The sequence below is a fragment of the Trachurus trachurus genome, assembly GCF_905171665.1.
Source record: "Trachurus trachurus genome assembly, chromosome: 12".
NCBI lineage: Eukaryota > Metazoa > Chordata > Actinopteri > Carangiformes > Carangidae > Trachurus > Trachurus trachurus.
The window spans coordinates 137,869-156,599 of NC_139908.1; the positions used below are offsets into that span (position 1 = coordinate 137,869).

Below are 18,731 nucleotides of genomic sequence, written 5' to 3' on the forward strand. Positions count from 1 at the left end.
TTGATCAGAGATCCTCGTGATGCTTCATGTCAGACTTCTCTCTGACTTCTGTCGTGGTTTTTGTTTTGCACTTTCTCCGTAAACTGAGATTAAATGAAAAGTTGGAATCAACACGATAAAAGATCTGTAGAATAAAAAACCCTCAAAGTCTCGACTGCATGAAAGGATCTTGACACACTATACTATAATAACAACAACACACGTGCACGCCCGTCTCTCCTCTACGTGCACTCAGGTAGATTTAACAGCAGCTGCAGGGCTGCTGCCACAATTATGCACGCAACAAATATAACCACCTTGATCTAATCTTGACTCACTTGAAGCTCCTTAAAAATAGACACAGAAACAACCACAAACACGGCTGCAGCAGAATTATAAATAGGTGAATAATATCGTCGTCCTCGAGCAGCTCTTCACTCTTTAACAAACCGTTTGAAAGAGGAAAGAAGATTTAAAAGAAAACTCAACATGAATCTTATTTTGATCCTGAAGCTCAACGTGGCTTCACACGTTTTCACCTTCCAACTGGCTAAAGGAAGATTTTAAAGTTGTATTTTCTGTATTTAAGGCACAACTTGCTTTTTAAAATCATTTTGATTGTGATGATTATTGTAAAACAGTCAGTTAAAATAAAACTAATTCTAGTTCTTCACTGTGCAAATGTCCATTCTATTTTACTGACAAAGACACAGTGCTATTAGTATATATATTTACTATATCTATATAGTAAACAGATGAGTGCTTTTAGATAAAGACTCTCAGTAACAGGAGAATAAACGTATTAGAGTCAAAGTTTTAAATTGGTTTAATTTAATAAATTAAATGAAGTTTTGTTGATTTATTTGAATTAGTTTCAGTGTGAAGCCTCAGGCTCAATGAACGACGCACTCAGACGTTACTAACTTCATAACCTCACTGTGTGTTGTTGTGTTGTTGTGATGTTATTATGTGTTGTTGTTGTATGTTGTTGTGTGTTGTTGTGCGATGTCAGTTGTGTTCCCGTCCTCAGGTTGAAGTGTCTCTGGGTCTCTGAGCTGCAGACGACGTCGTCTCAGGTTTTGGCCTTTTGGTTTGAGCTGCACTTTAACTCTGCACGCATCTGTGTGTGTGTGTGTGTGTGTGTGTGTGTGTGTGTGTGTGTGTGTGTGTGTGTGTGTGTGTGTGTGTGTGTGTGTGTGTGTGTGTGTGTGTGTCAGATGGAGGAGCTGACCGATGAGGAGAAGGAGATCATCAACAGCGTCCTGGCTCGGGCGGCCGTGATGGAAACTCTGGAGCAGCAGAGGATCGGGTGAGAGAGGACACACACACACACACACACACACACACACATGATTACAGTATTATAACCATGAACTGGTGTGTGTGTGTCTCAGGCGTCTGTCCAGTCGCCTTGACGACATGAAGAGGACGGCGTGCGGTGACGGACAGTCGCTGTGTCTCCTGTGTGGGACGGCGTTCGGCCCTCAGGTCTCAGCTGTTCTCTGTGTGCACTGTAAAAAGGTACGAGTACAAACACACAATAAAACACAACAAAACACTGTAAAAAGGTACGAGTAGAAACACACAACAAAACACAATGAAACACAATAAAACACAACAAAACACTGTAAAAAGGTACAAGTAGAAACACACAACAAAACACAATAGGCTAAAACACTGTAAAAAATTAAAGGCAAGGCAATTTTATCTGTATAGCCCGTTTTTACCACCAGTTTGTCTCAAAGGGCTTTACATCCCATCATAACAACATCCTCTGTCCTTAGAGCCTCACATCCACTGAGGAATCATCACCCAGGACAGAGATGTTGTTACAGACAAGACAACAGTTTATAGTTTATGACACAGAATGTGGGAAACATGGAAATATTAACAGGAAAGGAGGTAACAAGAGTCCAGGCTTTGAGATGAGACGTGTTTGATATTCAGGTCACAGAGACAGAGACTGATGAGACACAACAATAACAACACACAGGAAAGATGAAAACATACAAACATGAAAAGAGAGAAGATAAATAACAAGAAGATGATTTATTATGTTTCATTCATCTTCCTCCTCCTCCTCTTCCTCTGTAATATTAATGTGTTGAACTTGTGTTTTAGTGAAAATGTGTTTCAGAGTTTCATTAAAAGTTGAATCAGAACTGCAGCTCATGAGACTGAAGACGATTCAACTCTTCATCAGTCACTTCTGAAATAAAATGAAAACAGCTCAGGGAACAAGAAAAAAAACCCTAAAACAAAACAAAAGTCCTCCCAAAAAACTACTCAGGTAGAAAGGGAAGAGTAGACATAAAGATGAAGGTGCACGGGGGTTTACAGAATTTTGTTTTGTTGATTTCTGACTTCTTCTCTCACCAGAAAGTCTTTGCATTTGCATTCTGTAAATCTTCACCGGTTTTAAAGGTCGTAGTTTTTCCTCCGTAGTGAACATGGATGGAATCAGCAGCTCGGTGTCGACTCGTCGTGCTGCTGCTGCGTTCGTGGTCACGTGACCCTCGGCTGTTTGTTTACTACGCGTCCTACAGAGTCACGTTGTTGCCGTGGCGACGGGCAGCCACTGGGCCGTGTGCAAAGCGGCTGTGACGCTCTGAGTCTCCGTCTGTTTCCTGTTGCTCACGGCGACTCAGCAGGTTAAAGCTCCGTGAACCGTGAAACTGTCCGAGCAGCACCTGAACATCCCATCATCACATCACCACAGCCTGTGTGTGTGTGTGTGTGTGTGTGTGTGTGTGTGTGTGTGTGTGTGTGTGTGTGTGTGTGTGTGTGTGTGTGTGTGTGTGTGTGTGTGTGTGTGTGTGTGTGTGTGTGTGTGTGTTTCTTCCTGCAGCACATGTGCAGTAAGTGTGGCATCCTGAGCAGCAGCCGGTCCGGTCCCAGCTGGATCTGCAGGATCTGCAACGAGCACCAAGAGGTGAGACGATGCAACGCCGCATTCTCCCATCATGCCGTTCTGCAGAGTTCAGACTCACACACACACAATCACATTCACATTTCAGGTGCTGATTTAAGAGAAGATTTAATACTTCAGTCTGTATGAAACTGGAGGAAGAAGAAGAGGACGTTGTGTTTTCTGTGTTTTCTCTCTGATGATGCAGTGACACAGTTTCTGCCTCGGGGGCCGAGAGTCTCTTTAAATAAATGCTCTGTCCTGTCAGTCATACGCACAACAACGAGTCTGTAAACACAACGGCTCATGTGTCCGTCCCACAAACACTGGAGGAACAAACCAGTGGAATCACAGATCAATCAATCAATCAATCAATCAATCAATCAATCAATCAATCAATCAATCAATCAATCAATCAATCAATCAATCAATCAATCAATCAATCAAACAGTTCTCTGTGTTTTCCAAGGGGCAGTTGTGGGTGTGAGAAGTGCAGCTTCCTCTGGGGGCTGGTGTCAGAAAGCAGCATTCTCCATAGACCCCCATGTTAAAATCACCCACTTTACATCCTCAATAAACATGTTAAAAGCCTGGTGTCAGCACGTTTTCTGGTCTCAACCGATAGTTTCTACCCCCGCACACACTCTGAGGGGGTTTAACTCTACCGTTTTACTAGCCTATAAATCTCTCTGCCCCCTAGCAGCAGCAGATCTCTTTGCTCCGTAGGTGGGTCTAGAAACGAGCCATAGGAACATTTTGAGTCTGGAACACCGTTTGTGTTGACCAATCACAGCGCTCTATCTGTTTAGAGAGTCGTTGGGCGGCTTAACGCCATGACGACATACATTTTAATTGGCTTGTCAGGCTAACGTCATCCTGCTCTTTGCTCTGATTGGTCGTAGCGCTACCCTATTGGTGCAGAGGCAGTTTGAAAGACAGCCTTCATCCCGCCCCCTGGACTGAGCCGAGGTCTACCGGTCGTTGACACACTAGACATGTTGATGATGTAGTCTGGCTGGTCAGGCTACAGTTTTACTGTTATTAGGTTAAACCTCTGGCCAATTAGGGCGCTGAAACGTTGAGTGACAGGTCCGGAGCCAATCCAACATGGCGCTGTTCAGGCCGCCATATTGGAGTCACAAAAACGACTCCCCAAAACCACTGGGGGACGTCACGGACGCTACGGCTACGTCCATGTTTTTACAGTCTGTGGTGTTTTCCTGCAGGTCCACAGACGTTCTGGCGCCTGGTTCTTCAGAGGCCGAGAGCAGCAGAGTCTCCCCGCCCCCCTCCCTCTGTCCAGACCTCGTCAGTCCAGCACCGAGGACGCTGCTGCTCCGGGACCCACTGCGCCACACGGCCGCACCACAACACACGGTAACAACAGAGATTATTAGGTTTGATCGACTTAAGTATTGTAATGTTGTTGTAATATTTAGAGAAGATCATTAATACGTGTGGAGCCAGAATCTCTTTGTAGAACAAATACAACATACGACACCGTTCTTCACAAAGAAGAGAAACAACAACAAAGTGTAAAACAGATATTTAAAAGTTACCATGTTTAATGTGTATTGAAGCAGATATGAACTAACCGTCAGAGTTTAGTTTATTAGTTTATTTAGACGGGACATTGACCATGGCTATATGACATTTAAGCACAAGGCTACTTTCCGTCCGTTGTCCCCACATAGAAAGACACAGAACACACGACACAAGACATGTAGCTACAACACAACCAAAATACACAATCAGGTACACAAACACAAAACATATTAACATGTAGCTACAGTATGCTACCTAAAACCTAAAAAGCATCTTAAATATATGATAAAGTGCACAGACAGAAAATAAATAGATCTCAATAATCAGTCCAGTTAAGAAGCTACACGTCTGGTTTACTTGTCAACGTGCTTTCAGTTGTTCTCTCAAAGTGGCGAGAGTGGAGCTTTCTCTAACTGGAACCATCCATATTTGCCTTTTATAGATAAAACATTTTGTCCAAAGGTCCTTCTGTGTTGGACCTGCTGTCCCCTCTGACCTGGTGCTAAGACCAAGAGTCTTTTCTTGTGAATGTTTTCCTCAGCCGTAGTGGGAGCTGATCCATGGAGGCATTTGTAGATGAAGCAGACACATTTTAATACTTTCAAGTTCTACTCCTCCCCGTCCAGAAACACATTGGACCTCTTGATGTCTATTGGTCACTTGCTAAACATCATGCATACTGTTTTTGTAACAGTAGGCAGCTGTTACTTGGCCAGTGTTGAATGTCATTCATTGCACTTGTAAGACTAGATGAGATTTCCTTAGTATTCTTACTATGGATAAAAATGACTGTGTCATCAGCGTACATGTGGACATACATCTGGCAGGTCGTTAATAAACAGTGAGAAGAGTAAAGGGCCAAGGATCGATCCTTGTGGGACAACGACTGGATTCTCCAGATAAGGAGATTTGACATCATTTACCTTGACACATTGTTTTCTATTTGTTGCATGTGACCTGAACCAGTAGAACTGAACCGGTAGAAAGATGAAAAGATGTTAGTTTTGTCCAGAGGACCTGATGGTCCACGGTGTTAAATGCCTTTTTGAGGTCTAGGAACACAACGCACACATATGAGTTTTTATCCAACATGCATTTGATCTTTTCTAAAAACACACAGTTTGCTGACTCAATGGAACGATAGGGACGGAAACCACACGGCACCACACTCGGATTCAGTGGCTGAAACTGCTTCAGCGACTGTCTCGTCTCATTACTGAGTGAAAAAAACACTGAGATCAACAGGATTTTTTTTTTTAATCTTAGTGCTGGTTTAATTCTAATCTGAATTTATTTATATATATATATGAAATTAAGGTTTACAGGATCTGGCATCACTGTACTTTATAAAGGCCACATGTGTCCAGATGTGTCTGTCTGACGTGGAGGAAGTGAAGTGTGTTCGCTGTATTTAGATAAAACACAGGCTGGAGTGTGTGAGCTGTGATTGTTGAGAGATCACATAAATACACCCAACAATCACATAAAAGCTTTCTGTAGATAATAAACATGCAGCTAAATATATAACTGCAAATGAACATAAATGAATCAGTGGAACAAACACCACAGTGACACCATAAACTCACTTATATGTCTGGATGTAAATAACTCTGCAGCATAGTTCAATATTTCAGATATCAGATAATATATTTTAGTGTGAATACATGACTTATTTTTCTGTTGCACATTATGCAAATATCCTGATGAACTTACAATGTGCGCGTGGTTTTGTTCATCGTTGATTTTCTTCTTTATATAATTCTGTAATTTTTTTCTTCATCTCATTTATTCTGATGCAGTAAAAAGTGAGTTTCCCCACTGTGGGATAAATAAATGCTTATTGCATCGTATCGTATCGTATTGTATTGTATCGTATCGTATCCTATGTTATCGTATCGTATGATATTGTAGCATATCGTATTGTATGTTATCGTATCGTATCTCGTCTTGTCTTATTTTACCGTATTTCATTTTGTCATATTGAATCCGTTCTTATCTCACTGTATCGTGTCTTGTTTTTTCTTCTTGTATCGTATCTTGAGGCATCTTCTCTTGTGTCACATCCTCCACCCATCCTAGTCTTGTTGTATCATATTATTCTCTTCTTTTGTCTTGTGGTATCTTGTCTTATTTAATTTAACATATCATGTTGTATTACATTGTGTCATATCGTATTGTATCAGGTCATATCGTATCGTGTCGTATCGCGTCATATTGTGCCATATCGTATCGTATCCTAGTTCAAAGTTCAAAGTGTTTATTGTCATTTGCACAGTGGAAAGGTGAGTTTCCCTGACAATGAAATTCTTACTTTGCTGTCCTCGTCATAGAAGCCAGCAATTAATAAAAAGAGCAATTACAAAACAACAATAGTACAACACAACAACAACAATGAGCAGCAATAATAATAATAATAAAAGAAATAAAAAAAAAATAAAAAAATAAAAACGTTATCATATCGTATGATATTGTAGCATATCGTATTGTATGTTATCGTATTGTATCGTATCATTCATTTTGATCATATTCTATCGTATAATATCATATCACAGCATATCACATTGTGTCCTGTCTTCTCTTCACTTGTCTTATTGTTTTTTGTCGTAAGGTATCGTATCGTATCGCATCGTATTGTATCGGATCGTATCGGATCGGATCGCATCGCATCGTATCGTATCTTGAACAGAGGAGTTTGGAGCCTGAGTTGTGGACGACTGTGGATCTGTGTGTGTTTTCAACAGATAAAGAAAATAACTGAGCGGAGAAAAGAGTGAAAACTGAGATTCACAGAACAACCTGATGGTTCCTGAACATGTCACGTGGAGCCGAGGTTTTAATGAGTGTGAACAGCAGATGTAGTGAAACTCTTTCTCTTTACTTTGTCTCATCAGAGCCACAACAGCAGCAGCAGCAGCAGCAGCAGCAGCAGCAGCAGCAGCAGCAGCAGCAGCAGCAGCAGCAGCAGCAGCAGTCGTCCAGTGCATCAGACCAATGGGAGCCGACAGCAGCAACAACAGCTGACGGCTGTAATGAGAGTCAGAGGCGTCCAGCAGCTGTAATGAAGACAGAGGGACACACGTTGGCGTCCAAACCTCCGACGGCCAGCGCTCCGGTCAGCGCTCTGGTCAGTGCTCCGGCCAGCGCTCCGGTCAGCGCTCCGACGGCCAGCGCTCCAGGTAACGGAGCAGATCCTCCTTCTAGGTATAAGAGCGAAGCCACCGGCGACTTCCACAACATTCAACATCAACTTCAGGGTGTGAGGAATAAAAACCACAGAGACGTTTCAGGCTGGAAGTCGCTCAGCTCCTCTGTCTCATGTCCCTTGTCTCTTGTCTCTTATTTCTTATCTCTTGTCCCTTGTCTCCTGTCTCTTATGTAAATGGTAAATGGTAAATGGACTTGCACTTCTATAGCGCTTTTCTAGTCACTTGGACCACTCAAAGCGCTTTACAATGTAATGGTCACATTCACCCTTTTACACACATTCATACAGCACTGTTCACAGACAGGCTTTGGAAACTAATCATTCACACACATCCATACACCCGATGTGTCATCAGCTGTATGAATGTTACAGCAGTAACATTCATACAGCTGATGACACATCGGAGGGCAAGTGTGGGGGTAAGTGTCTTGAATCAAACCACCGACCTTCTGGTTCATGGACGACCCGCTCTACCTCCTGAGCCACAGCCGCCCCGTCGTCGTCCTCTTCCTGTGTCTTATGTCTCATGTCTTGTCCCTTGTCCCTTGTTTCTTATCTCTTGTCTCTTGTCTCGTGTCTCTCATGTCTTGTCTCTTGTGTCCAGATGTTGGGGTCAAACACCCAGAGACGAGGACATCAGCCCCTCCAGCTGTGGAGGAGAAGAGACAACCTGTCCAACCTGCTGAGAAGAGACAACCTGCTGCTCCAGCTCCAACACAGCAAGAAGACGACGACTACGACTCAGACGATTCCAGTAAGACAGAGTGTCTCTAAAGACAAATGTCAAATTTACTGACTCGATATTTACGATTTTAATAATAATCAATAATCAATGTTGATCGTGTTCATCTAAAATAACAACTTCTTCTGTTCTACAGCGACTCTGGGATCTCTGGAGTTCAGTCTCCTCTACGAGCAGGAGAACCACACACTGCACTGCTGCATCGTTAAAGCCAAGGTGAACACACACACACACACACACACACACACACACACACACACACACACACACACACACACACACACACACACACACACACACACAGAGAGATGAAAAGAAACCAAAATTGGACAAGATGAGTCTGAGCGAGATGAGACAAGTGAATCCAAAATAAAATGAAACCAGAATAAGACGGAACAAGACGAGACATGAGGATGATGATGATGAGACGTCAAGATGCAACAAGATGAGATGAGATGAGATGAGACGAGATGAGATGAGACGAGATGAAACGAGACATTAAAACATGGGACAAGACATGAGACTATGAAAGACGAGACAGGACGTGATGTCAAAAACTAAGGAGCTGGTTGTTGATTTTAGAAAAGAAGGCCACCCCCCTCCTCCCTCTCTCCATCAATGGAGAAGAGGTGGAGAGGGTCACCTCCTTTAAGTTCCTCGGGACCACCATCCATCAATCCCTTTCATGGGAGCTCAACACCAGGCTCATAATTAACAAGTGCCACCAGCGACTCTACTTCCTGCGGCAGCTCAAGAAATGTAGGGTCAGTCGACCAGCTATGACCCACTTCTATAGGTCTACCATTGAAAGCATCCTCACCTTCTCCATGCTGGTCTGCTACGGTCACACAACCGCAGGATAAAACCCGGCTAGAGAGGGTAGTGCGCCGAGCTTCCAAGATCATCGGTTGCAGTAGACTTCCCTCACTTACATCACTTTACTCAACTAGACTCATCAGAAAGGCCAATAAAATTATAGCAGATCACTCTCACCCAGCACACTACCTCTTTAATCTCCTCCCACCAGGCAGGAGATATAGAAGTATCAAATGTAGAACATCTCGTTTTAGAGACAGTAGCCTACCTACCTCCAAGCCATCAGACATTTCAATTTGCACTGATCACTTTGCACTTTCTCCTCGCACTGGCACTTATGCTGAATGTGACGCTGCTGGGTATCGTCCTCCCCGTACATGCATTGTACGGCATTGTGTGTATTATTTATTGTGGTGTATGTGGTGGGAGTACTGTATTGTTTCTCTGTGAGAGCAAAAACCAAGACACATTCCTATCAACTTGATTTTACTTGTTGACATGGCAATAAACTCTTTGAATCTTGAATCTTGAATCTTGGGACATGACAGGACTTAGAGGGTTGACGATCTTATTCTGGAGCTTTGTTTTGTAACCAAGTAAAGAAATGAGATGCAGGCGCCGTCGCTCCGTGAAGGAGACACCTCCGACCCGATGAATCCTGATGTCAGCGACGCGGCTTTCTGCGATGAAAGGGGCTTGGACTTTGATCACCAACTGTCCCTTTAATAACTGTGAAGACGTCTGTAGTGACATGTGTCTCTATTTGTCTCCTGTGTCTCAGGGTTTGAAGCCGATGGACTCTAACGGTCTGGCCGACCCGTACGTGAAGCTGCACCTGCTACCAGGAGCCAGTAAGGTACAAACTCAGAGTCGTCATGGAAACTAACGAGTCTCTGTCTCAGTTATATGACATGTTTATGTTTATTAAAGACATTTAACCCATTAGCAGCTACTCTCCCTGGGGTCTTGATCACTGAAATTATAATACAATACGTATTTTCATGAATACATTGACATACATATTCACAACCATTAAAATACATTACATACACACACACACCAACATCTCAACACAAGACAAAGAAACAATCTCACAACACAATTCAAAATACACTGACATAGACACTCTAGACTACAAGAACACAAGAACACAAAGACACTTGCTCAAAAGACAGTTCTAAAGACAAGAACAAAGAAAGGCACTACAGCCAACATTATGGTATGGCACCTCTTCATACTCAAGGAGCAGTAGTTCAACCATACAGAGTTATCCTTCCTGGGTAAACAAAAACTATTTTAGCTTCTTCTTAACCCTTGAGGCCTCTAGGGACCCAAACAGGTACTTTTTAAGATTCTTGTTTTTTTGATCCTCAAATATCTCAGTCAGTTTTACAGCAAATTTAATGAAATTTCCCAAGAATGTTTATTTTATTATGCTTTTTAGAGCATGCAATGTTATTATCCAAGACCAAAAGAAGTGGTAATTTGTTCCATTGCCCTGTAGTTCATGTCCGTCTCGTGTCCTCGTCCTCCCTCAGTCCAACAAGCTTCGCACCAAGACCCTTAAAAACACTCTGAACCCGGCGTGGAACGAGACGTTGACCTACCACGGCATCACCGCCGACGAGATGTCACGCAAAACTCTCCGGTAAAAAAAAAACTACTTCCTGTGTCCTCGCTGTGAGTTGGTAGAGTTTTGGTGGAATGATGGGATGTCTCCGTGTCTCCAGGCTGTCGGTGAGCGACGAGGACAAGTTTGGACACAACGAATTCATCGGAGAGACCCGAGTCGCTCTGAAGAAACTGACCTTCGACCAGAAGAAGAACTTCAGTGTTTGTCTGGAGAGAGTGATCCCGGTAAACATCTATCTATCTATCTATCTATCTATCTATCTATCTATCTATCTATCTATCTATCTATCTATCTATCTATCTATCTATCTATCTATCTATCTATCTATCTATCTATCACATGGTTATGTAATATTCACATCAAAGGGCCAGTTCTATGGAAGCCTAGAGAGGCCATATGCAGGAGATAATGGAGCTTTGTTTTCTTGAAATAATGAGATCGTCATTATGTTATCTATAAAAACAAATATTGAATATGTGCCAGTGTAACAGAGGTCCGCGGGTATAGTCACAGTCACCAGGTAAGTGACAGCGTGTGGCGGTTAGCGGTACTGAAGTTAAACTCCATAAAAGACGTGCTAACCCACTTGCCAAGTGGTCATTGACCTCTTGGATAAACGGTTAGCATCGTCGAGTTCGAAACCCGCTCAGGTCAGGCCAGAACAGCATCGGTCACACAAGCATGGCCTTTCTGTACTTTACTGTAATACAGTTCACTTTTTACTTCAATAATATTAATAATATCTAGAGAAAGATGTTAATGTTAAATTAATTAAATTAAGTTTTTCACTGAAGAACCACACAGGACAGACAAAACGAGTTGAGACAAGAAAAGACGAGACAAGTCGAGATGGGACAACTTCAAACGAGACACAAGTTGAAATTAGATAAGACGATACAAGACTAAATGTAATGAGATGAGATTTTAAAAAAGCTACTTATATTGATTTTTCTTTAAAAAGTAACACATTTAAATATAACAAGAATAACAGCAGATGTTGAATGTTGGAGCGATTATAATTATTGTGGGTGATGATGATGATGATGATGATGATGATGATGATGATGATGATGATGATGATGATGATGATGATGATGATGTTCCTCTGTGTGCAGGTGAAGAAGGCCGTAGGAGGCTCGTCCCGTGGGATGGCGCTCTACGAGGACGATGTAAGAACCTCTAGCACATGTTTTCCAGACCGTTCCATGTTTACCAGTTCCTCAGACGTTCCTCAGACATTCCTCAGCATCTCGGTGACAGAACTTTTCTCACCGGTGACGTTCTGTAAGATGAAGATGACGGTGGATCTTCTTCTTCCTTTGTTGACGCTCCGGTTTCATCCCGACCTTAGTAAACAGATTTTTCAGTTCTTCCTGGATGTGATCGATCCTCGTTAACGTTCCTCATTCCTCATCGTCTCCAATAGAGAAAAACTCAACGCTTCCGCTCTCACTTACACACAGAGAGAGCAGTGCATGATGGGAACTTACACACAGAGAGAGCAGTGCATGATGGGAACTTACACACAGAGAGAGCAGTGCATGATGGGAACTTACACACAGAGAGCAGTGCATGGTGGGAACTTACACACAGAGAGAGCAGTGCATGATGGGAACTTACACACAGAAAGAGCAGTGCATGATGGGAACTTACACACAGAGAGAGCAGTGCATGATGGGAACTTACACACGGAAAGAGCAGTGCATGATGGGAACTTACACACAGAGAGAGCAGTGCATGATGGGAACTGCTCTTAGGTTACTTCAATGAAACAGATCCCACTGAGCTCAACAGCTGCTGCCGCTGCTGCTGCTGCAGCTCCTGGTGCCTTCAACTAAATTATATTGTTATTATTTCAACACCAGAACCAGCAGCGTTCCCTCTAACGGCGCCGCAGCGTTCCCTCTAACGGCGCCGCAGCGTTCCCCCTAACGGCGCCACAGCGTTCTGCTCCTCCAGCTGGTCACAGAGCAACAAATAACCTCAATTAGCTGCAGAAACAAACAGGAGTTGTGTTACTTTAGAATAATATTACTCAAGTAATAGTAAGAAGTAGTTACTCTAATATTTACTTGAGTCAGTGACACCTTGTTGGGCGTCGTCATCGCTGACATCAGAAGAACACAACGCGGTGTGTTTCCTCTGATTTGAGGCGGAGTGGACGCCCTGGTCACCATGGAGATGTTGTGTGTGGTCATGTGACTTCCTGGCTCTGTCTGATTGGTCAAACAGAGTCAAACGTCGCTAGTGGCTACGTCTGATTGGTGAAGCCCAGTCATGCGACAGAGCCTCTAAGAAGCAAGTAGCAACCGTAACGTGGCTCAATGTAACAGAGTAAAAGTACTGCTTCTTCTTCACAAATATACTCAAGTAAAAGTAAAAAATATGCTGCATTAAAACTACTCTTACTTACTACAAGTACAGTTTATCCACAGACATACTCTAGTAAATGTAATGCAGCGCATTACTCCAAACCTCACGCAGCTTTGACTGGTGTCAGCTCTTTACTTTCAGATACGATGCATTTATTAAGAAGAAGAAACTGTTTGAGTCAATTCAACCACCGTGTCCAGTTCTTATAGGAAATTATATTTTAACTGAAACAGTTTTATTTAGTTTGTAAAGATCCATGTGTTCAGTAACTGTGAGTCTGGATCTTCATGTGACTTGGAACATGTGAACAGGACAGAAAACAGCATTCACTTTACATTTTTACAACATGCAGATTTAATGCAACAGATAATCCTGTTGCATTAAACACACATGTAGATACGTTTCTAGTGAAGCATGAACATCATCCTCCATTAACCTCAGTGTGACCGAGCACAGGGCAAAGAGCACGAGGATCAGTGGAATGGACTCTACCATCACTTTATATGTGTGTGTGTGTGTGTGTGTGTGTGTGTGTGTGTGTGTGTGTGTGTGTGTGTGTGTGTGTGTTCTTGTACATGCTACATTGTGAGGACCGAATCAAGTTTTTAACCAACAGACTGAGGACATTTTTGGGAAGTGAGGACATTTTGGCCGGTCCTCACTTTTTCAAAGGGCTGTTTGAGGGTTAAAGCAGATATCAGCTTCACGGCCGTTTCGGCTAATGCTGCGTTCAAGGCAGGCTTTTGAAACCGTAAGTTACAGCTTCAAGTCACAACTACGACTTGGTAGCGTTCCAGGTAACCCGTAGCTCGTGTTTTTACCATCCTGTTGTCTGTGAAAGTTCCCTATAACGGCCACTCGTAACTTCCGACCCGTGAACTCGTACCAGATCGAACTGGTATGACTTCACAGGAAGGAAAAACACAAAGTACGAGTTTCTTTGAACGCACCATGAGTTAGCAGCCCCCGCCCTTGTCAGGCATCAATTGGTCCTCGTGCTACGTCACCACATTCACGCGCATCCCTTGGCTGCACACACAGCCCTTCATGCCGTTCTCTCTCCTCATTGGATAACACTTGTATCCCACAAGGAAAATTTTCTCCTCGGGTTACAGCAGAGCAGAGTGACGGAGAGACTCGTGTTTAGGCTGAAATACTTCATGTAAGTGATTGCTGACGGAAAATAGGACTATTTAGGACTTATATTAACAAAAACATTCCACTGATATCTGCTTTAAGACTTGGATCTCCTATTTATAAGCAGTTTCTGCTTCCTTGGGGTTCCCTTTCATGTACATCTGTCATAATTTTAAATCTGTAATATATACTCTCTTGCAAAGTACATGAATAAAAATATCTGAATCTGAAGACGTTAGGTTATAATTATGTTTAAATGAAGTTTAGAGTAATGGTTAAGTTTAGGCATTTGTTTTGGATGGTTAAGGTTAGGGTAAGGGGCTAGGGGATACATTATGTCAATGACATGTCCTCACAAAGATAGATTTACAAGGATGTGTGTGTGTGTGTGTGTGTGTGTGTGTGTGTAGGTGAAGCAGGGCGAGGACTCGGAGGAGCGAGGTCGTATCCTGGTGTCCCTGAGCTACAACACCCAGCAGGGTCGTCTGCTGGTCGGTGTCGTCCGCTGCGCTCACCTGGCCGCCATGGACTCCAACGGATACTCAGACCCCTTCGTCAAAGTGTACGCTCACCGTGCACACACTTAGCTTAGCTTAGCTTAGCATAGCATAGCATAGCATAGCTTAGCTTTATTTATTTATTTTATTTCATTTTTATTTAAGGAGGACAATGCACATTAATGGACATACTAAAATGTAAAAGTGCCAGTGTAAGTGAGAGTAAGTAAATAAGAGGCCTTTATTGTCACTGCATTAAAATACAATGAAATTGCAACTGCCCATCACAGTGGTGGCATACATACTTAAAATCACACACATCATAAAAGCAGGAAAACAATAAAGAGAAAACAAACAGACACACAAACAAGCAAACAACAAAAAGCAAAAAACACATGGGTTAGAAGAGTGTTAGCCAGCGGCTAGTTTCCGACTGTAGTCCTCCTGGCAAGGTGTTAAAAGCCATTAAAATAAACAACAAGGACATAACAGAATTAATAAAACAGGAAAAACACACATGTATCCAACAGAAACCAACAGACAAAAAAACTGCAAAGAGAGACAATTAACATGACACTACTATGTCAAAAGAAAAAACAAAACAAACTGTTTATGGATGGATAAGATGGATGAAGATGCAACAATGCAAAGACCAGGGCAGGGTTTCTTGACGGAGTTGTGCTAGGATCATCATAGCATAGCATAGCATAGCATAGCATAGCATAGCATAGCATAGCATGAAGCCTGGAAACATAGTGGCCAAAGCTTTAACTTGGTCTCCTCTCCTGTGCTGCAGATGCCTGAAGCCCGACATGGGGAAAAAGGCTAAAAACAAGACCCAGATCAAAAAGAAAACTCTGAATCCAGAGTTTAATGAGGTCAGTCCGTTTTTTTTATTTGCACATTCTGGACTTTGTCGTTTCCTCCTCCTCCTCTCGTCCTGGTTCCAGTCACAGATTTGGTAATAAACTCAAACTCAAACTGTTTTTCAGGAATTCAGTTACGACATCAAACACGCTGAACTGGCCAAGAAGACTCTGGACATCTCGGTGTGGGACTACGACATGGGCAAGTCCAACGACTTCATCGGTGAGTCTAATGTCCACTGCAACATCACTGCACATAAACACTATACATCAAGTTCTACTGACAATTACAACAAGTCCAGCTGCTGGTTCCTCATCACGTCAACGCTCAGTTGGTCAAATCTAAAGGATTAAACCGTAATATCTCTAATATCGCAACTATGATGGATTCATGACATTCATGGTCTCCTGAGGAAGAAGTTAGTGTCACAATCAGCTTAATATTTACTCCCATAGAGAAACGTAACATGTCCAAATAATGTGTTTCATGTCCAATATTAAATCATAGTCATATTTAATATCTTTGTATTTATTTAGTTACATGTGTAGAAAACTAAATACAAACAGATAATTGCACCAATCAGACACTGGTTGACCAACGTCACTGAGGAGAAATCCGTCCCACACAAGACAAAGACAAATACTCTGTAGGAGTTTCAGAGAATCTGCCAAAGAACACCAGAGTTGGTGAGTGAAGGTCTCGTCTTCAGTCCAGTTCAGTCCAGTTCAGTCCAGACAGAAGCAGCTGCTGCACCAACGCTCAGAGACGCCTGAGTGGAACAACGTCGGTGTTTAATCACAATCACGATCACAGTTATTTACCAAGTGTCTGCAGACGCACAAGGAAGTGACTCTGGTTTATTCTCACTCACTTCTACACACATATACTATACATATATATATATAAAAGACACAGTGAACACGTACAAGTACAAATATCATTAATTAAAGCAGAAGTAAGTGGTCCGGTGGTTTTGGCTAATGCTGCGTTCCAGGCAGGCTTTTGAAACCGTAAATTACAGCTTCAAGTCACAACTTACGACTTTGTAGCGTTCCAGGCAACCCACTCGTGTTTCTCCGACCTGTTTTACCGGTGAAAGTCACTATAACGACCACTCGTAACTTCTGACCCGTGAACTCGTACCAGATCGAACTGGTACCACTTCACAGGTCGGAAAAACACCAGTTACGAGTTGCCTTGAACGCACCATAACGTCTTGTCAGCAGATGGAGTTAGCAGCCCCCGCCCTCGTCATGGATCTATTGCAATGAGATAAATAATAAATAGTGGATATATATATGTTATTTACAGAAGAGTTGTAATATAATATCTACAGTCGGCAGAAATGGCATTGACAGAAATTATTCAGTGAAGATGAAGTGGGTGGTTTGATATGAGTATACGTACACATACACATACACATACTCATACACATACACATACACATACACATACACACACATACACAACATAAATACATAAACATAAACATTTGTATCTGGATGTGATCATAAATCCTGACAGGTTTCCTTTGTTATGTCCACATATATGTATTTCATATTATTAACAGTATGTATTTATGTATTTATGTGGATGTATTATGTTATTATGTGCAGCCACACTGATTCTCTCCCCCCCCCCCCTCCCCCCAGGCGGCTGCCAGCTGGGCTATTATTATTATTTATTATTAACAGTATGTATTAATGTGGATGTATTATCTGCCCCCCCCCCCCCCCCCCCCCCAGGCGGCTGCCAGCTGGGCTATTATTATTATTTATTATTAACAGTATGTATTAATGTATTATCCCCCCCCCCCCCCAGGCGGCTGCCAGCTGGGCATCCAGGCTCAAGGAGAGTGTCTGAAACACTGGTACGGCTGCCTGAAGAACAAAGACAAGAAGATCGAGTGTTGGCACGTTCTGCTCAACCACAACTCTGCTCAGTTTGAGGATTAAAACAACCACTCGTTCTCTTCCTACTCCTCTACCTCTTCCTCCTCTTCCTCTACCTCCTCCTCTTCCTCCTCCTCTTCCTCCTCTTCCTACTCCTCTACCTCTTCCTCCTCTACCTCCTCGTTCTCTTCCTCCTCTACCTCCTCTACTACCTCTTCCTCCTCCTCTTCCTCCTCCTCTACCTCTTCTTCCTCTACCTCCTCTTCCTCTTCTTCCTCTACCTCTTCCTCCTCTTCCTCTACCTCCTCCTCTACCTCTTCCTCCTCTACCTCTACCTCCTCTTCCTCCTCTTCCTCTACCTCCTCTTCTTCCTCCTCTACCTCCTCCTCCATCTTTTCCTCCTCTCCTCCTGTAGATCGTGTCTTCCTGTGAGCACAGCTCCATGGATGTTTGTTACATCAGTGGTTCTCAACTAGTCTCACTCTGGGCTCCACATCTTCCCATGGTCATTAAGTCGCGACCCACTTTCATAGAATTCAAACCAAGAATTATTTTTTTTTTAAAGCCTTTAAAAACTAATTTTTCTCTTTATTGAGCAAAGTGCATTTCAGAGCACATGAATGAAACTGAGGAGTTACCATGACAACTGCATGTACGGAAGTGAATAAAAAAATATCAAACTGCACAAAATGGAGACCAACAAAACGATATATTTGACTTCTAATGCATCTCTGCATTCAGAGCATGTTCACTAAAGTGAATAAATATCAAACTGCACAAAATAAAGACCCACAAAACAAAACCAGATTCACTGCATTCAGGCCACATTAATAAGAAACTGATATCGTTGCATTCAGGCCACATTAATAAGGGGTTCATTTTGGGTCCCGACCCCCCAGTTGAGAACCACAGGTTTACATCGTCCTCTTGCTTCATGTAGATGAGTTTCCCTCAGTGTAAATGTCCCTCAGTGTAAATGTCCAACATGGACGTCTCCTCTCCGCCACGTTGGATCCTATCAGACTCTGTAGCGCGCGGCGGTCGTGGCCTCACACCGCGGGGGGGTTGAACAGGCGATCATTATGTTTTATGGAGAAGATAAAAGGCGGTGCGGTGTTGTGGTGACGCGTGGAGGGA

The 18,731-nt window shown here is 42.8% G+C and overlaps 1 protein-coding gene across 1 annotated transcript; it reads left to right on the plus strand.

Annotated features, from left to right (window-relative positions):
• Positions 1-1,196: 1,196 nt before the first annotated feature.
• On the plus strand, positions 1,197-17,725 carry rph3aa (rabphilin 3A homolog (mouse), a; the record flags this gene model as incomplete). Its single annotated transcript, XM_083983930.1, has 15 exons — positions 1,197-1,288; positions 1,374-1,500; positions 2,828-2,911; positions 4,114-4,264; positions 7,387-7,608; positions 8,242-8,391; positions 8,516-8,595; positions 9,977-10,051; positions 10,734-10,843; positions 10,926-11,052; positions 11,944-11,997; positions 14,749-14,900; positions 15,632-15,713; positions 15,828-15,924; positions 17,524-17,725. 15 exons carry the CDS (start codon positions 1,197-1,199, stop codon positions 17,655-17,657), a joined length of 1,737 nt encoding a protein of 578 aa, XP_083840056.1. The 3' UTR covers positions 17,658-17,725.
• Between the last annotated feature and the right edge of the window lie 1,006 nt (positions 17,726-18,731).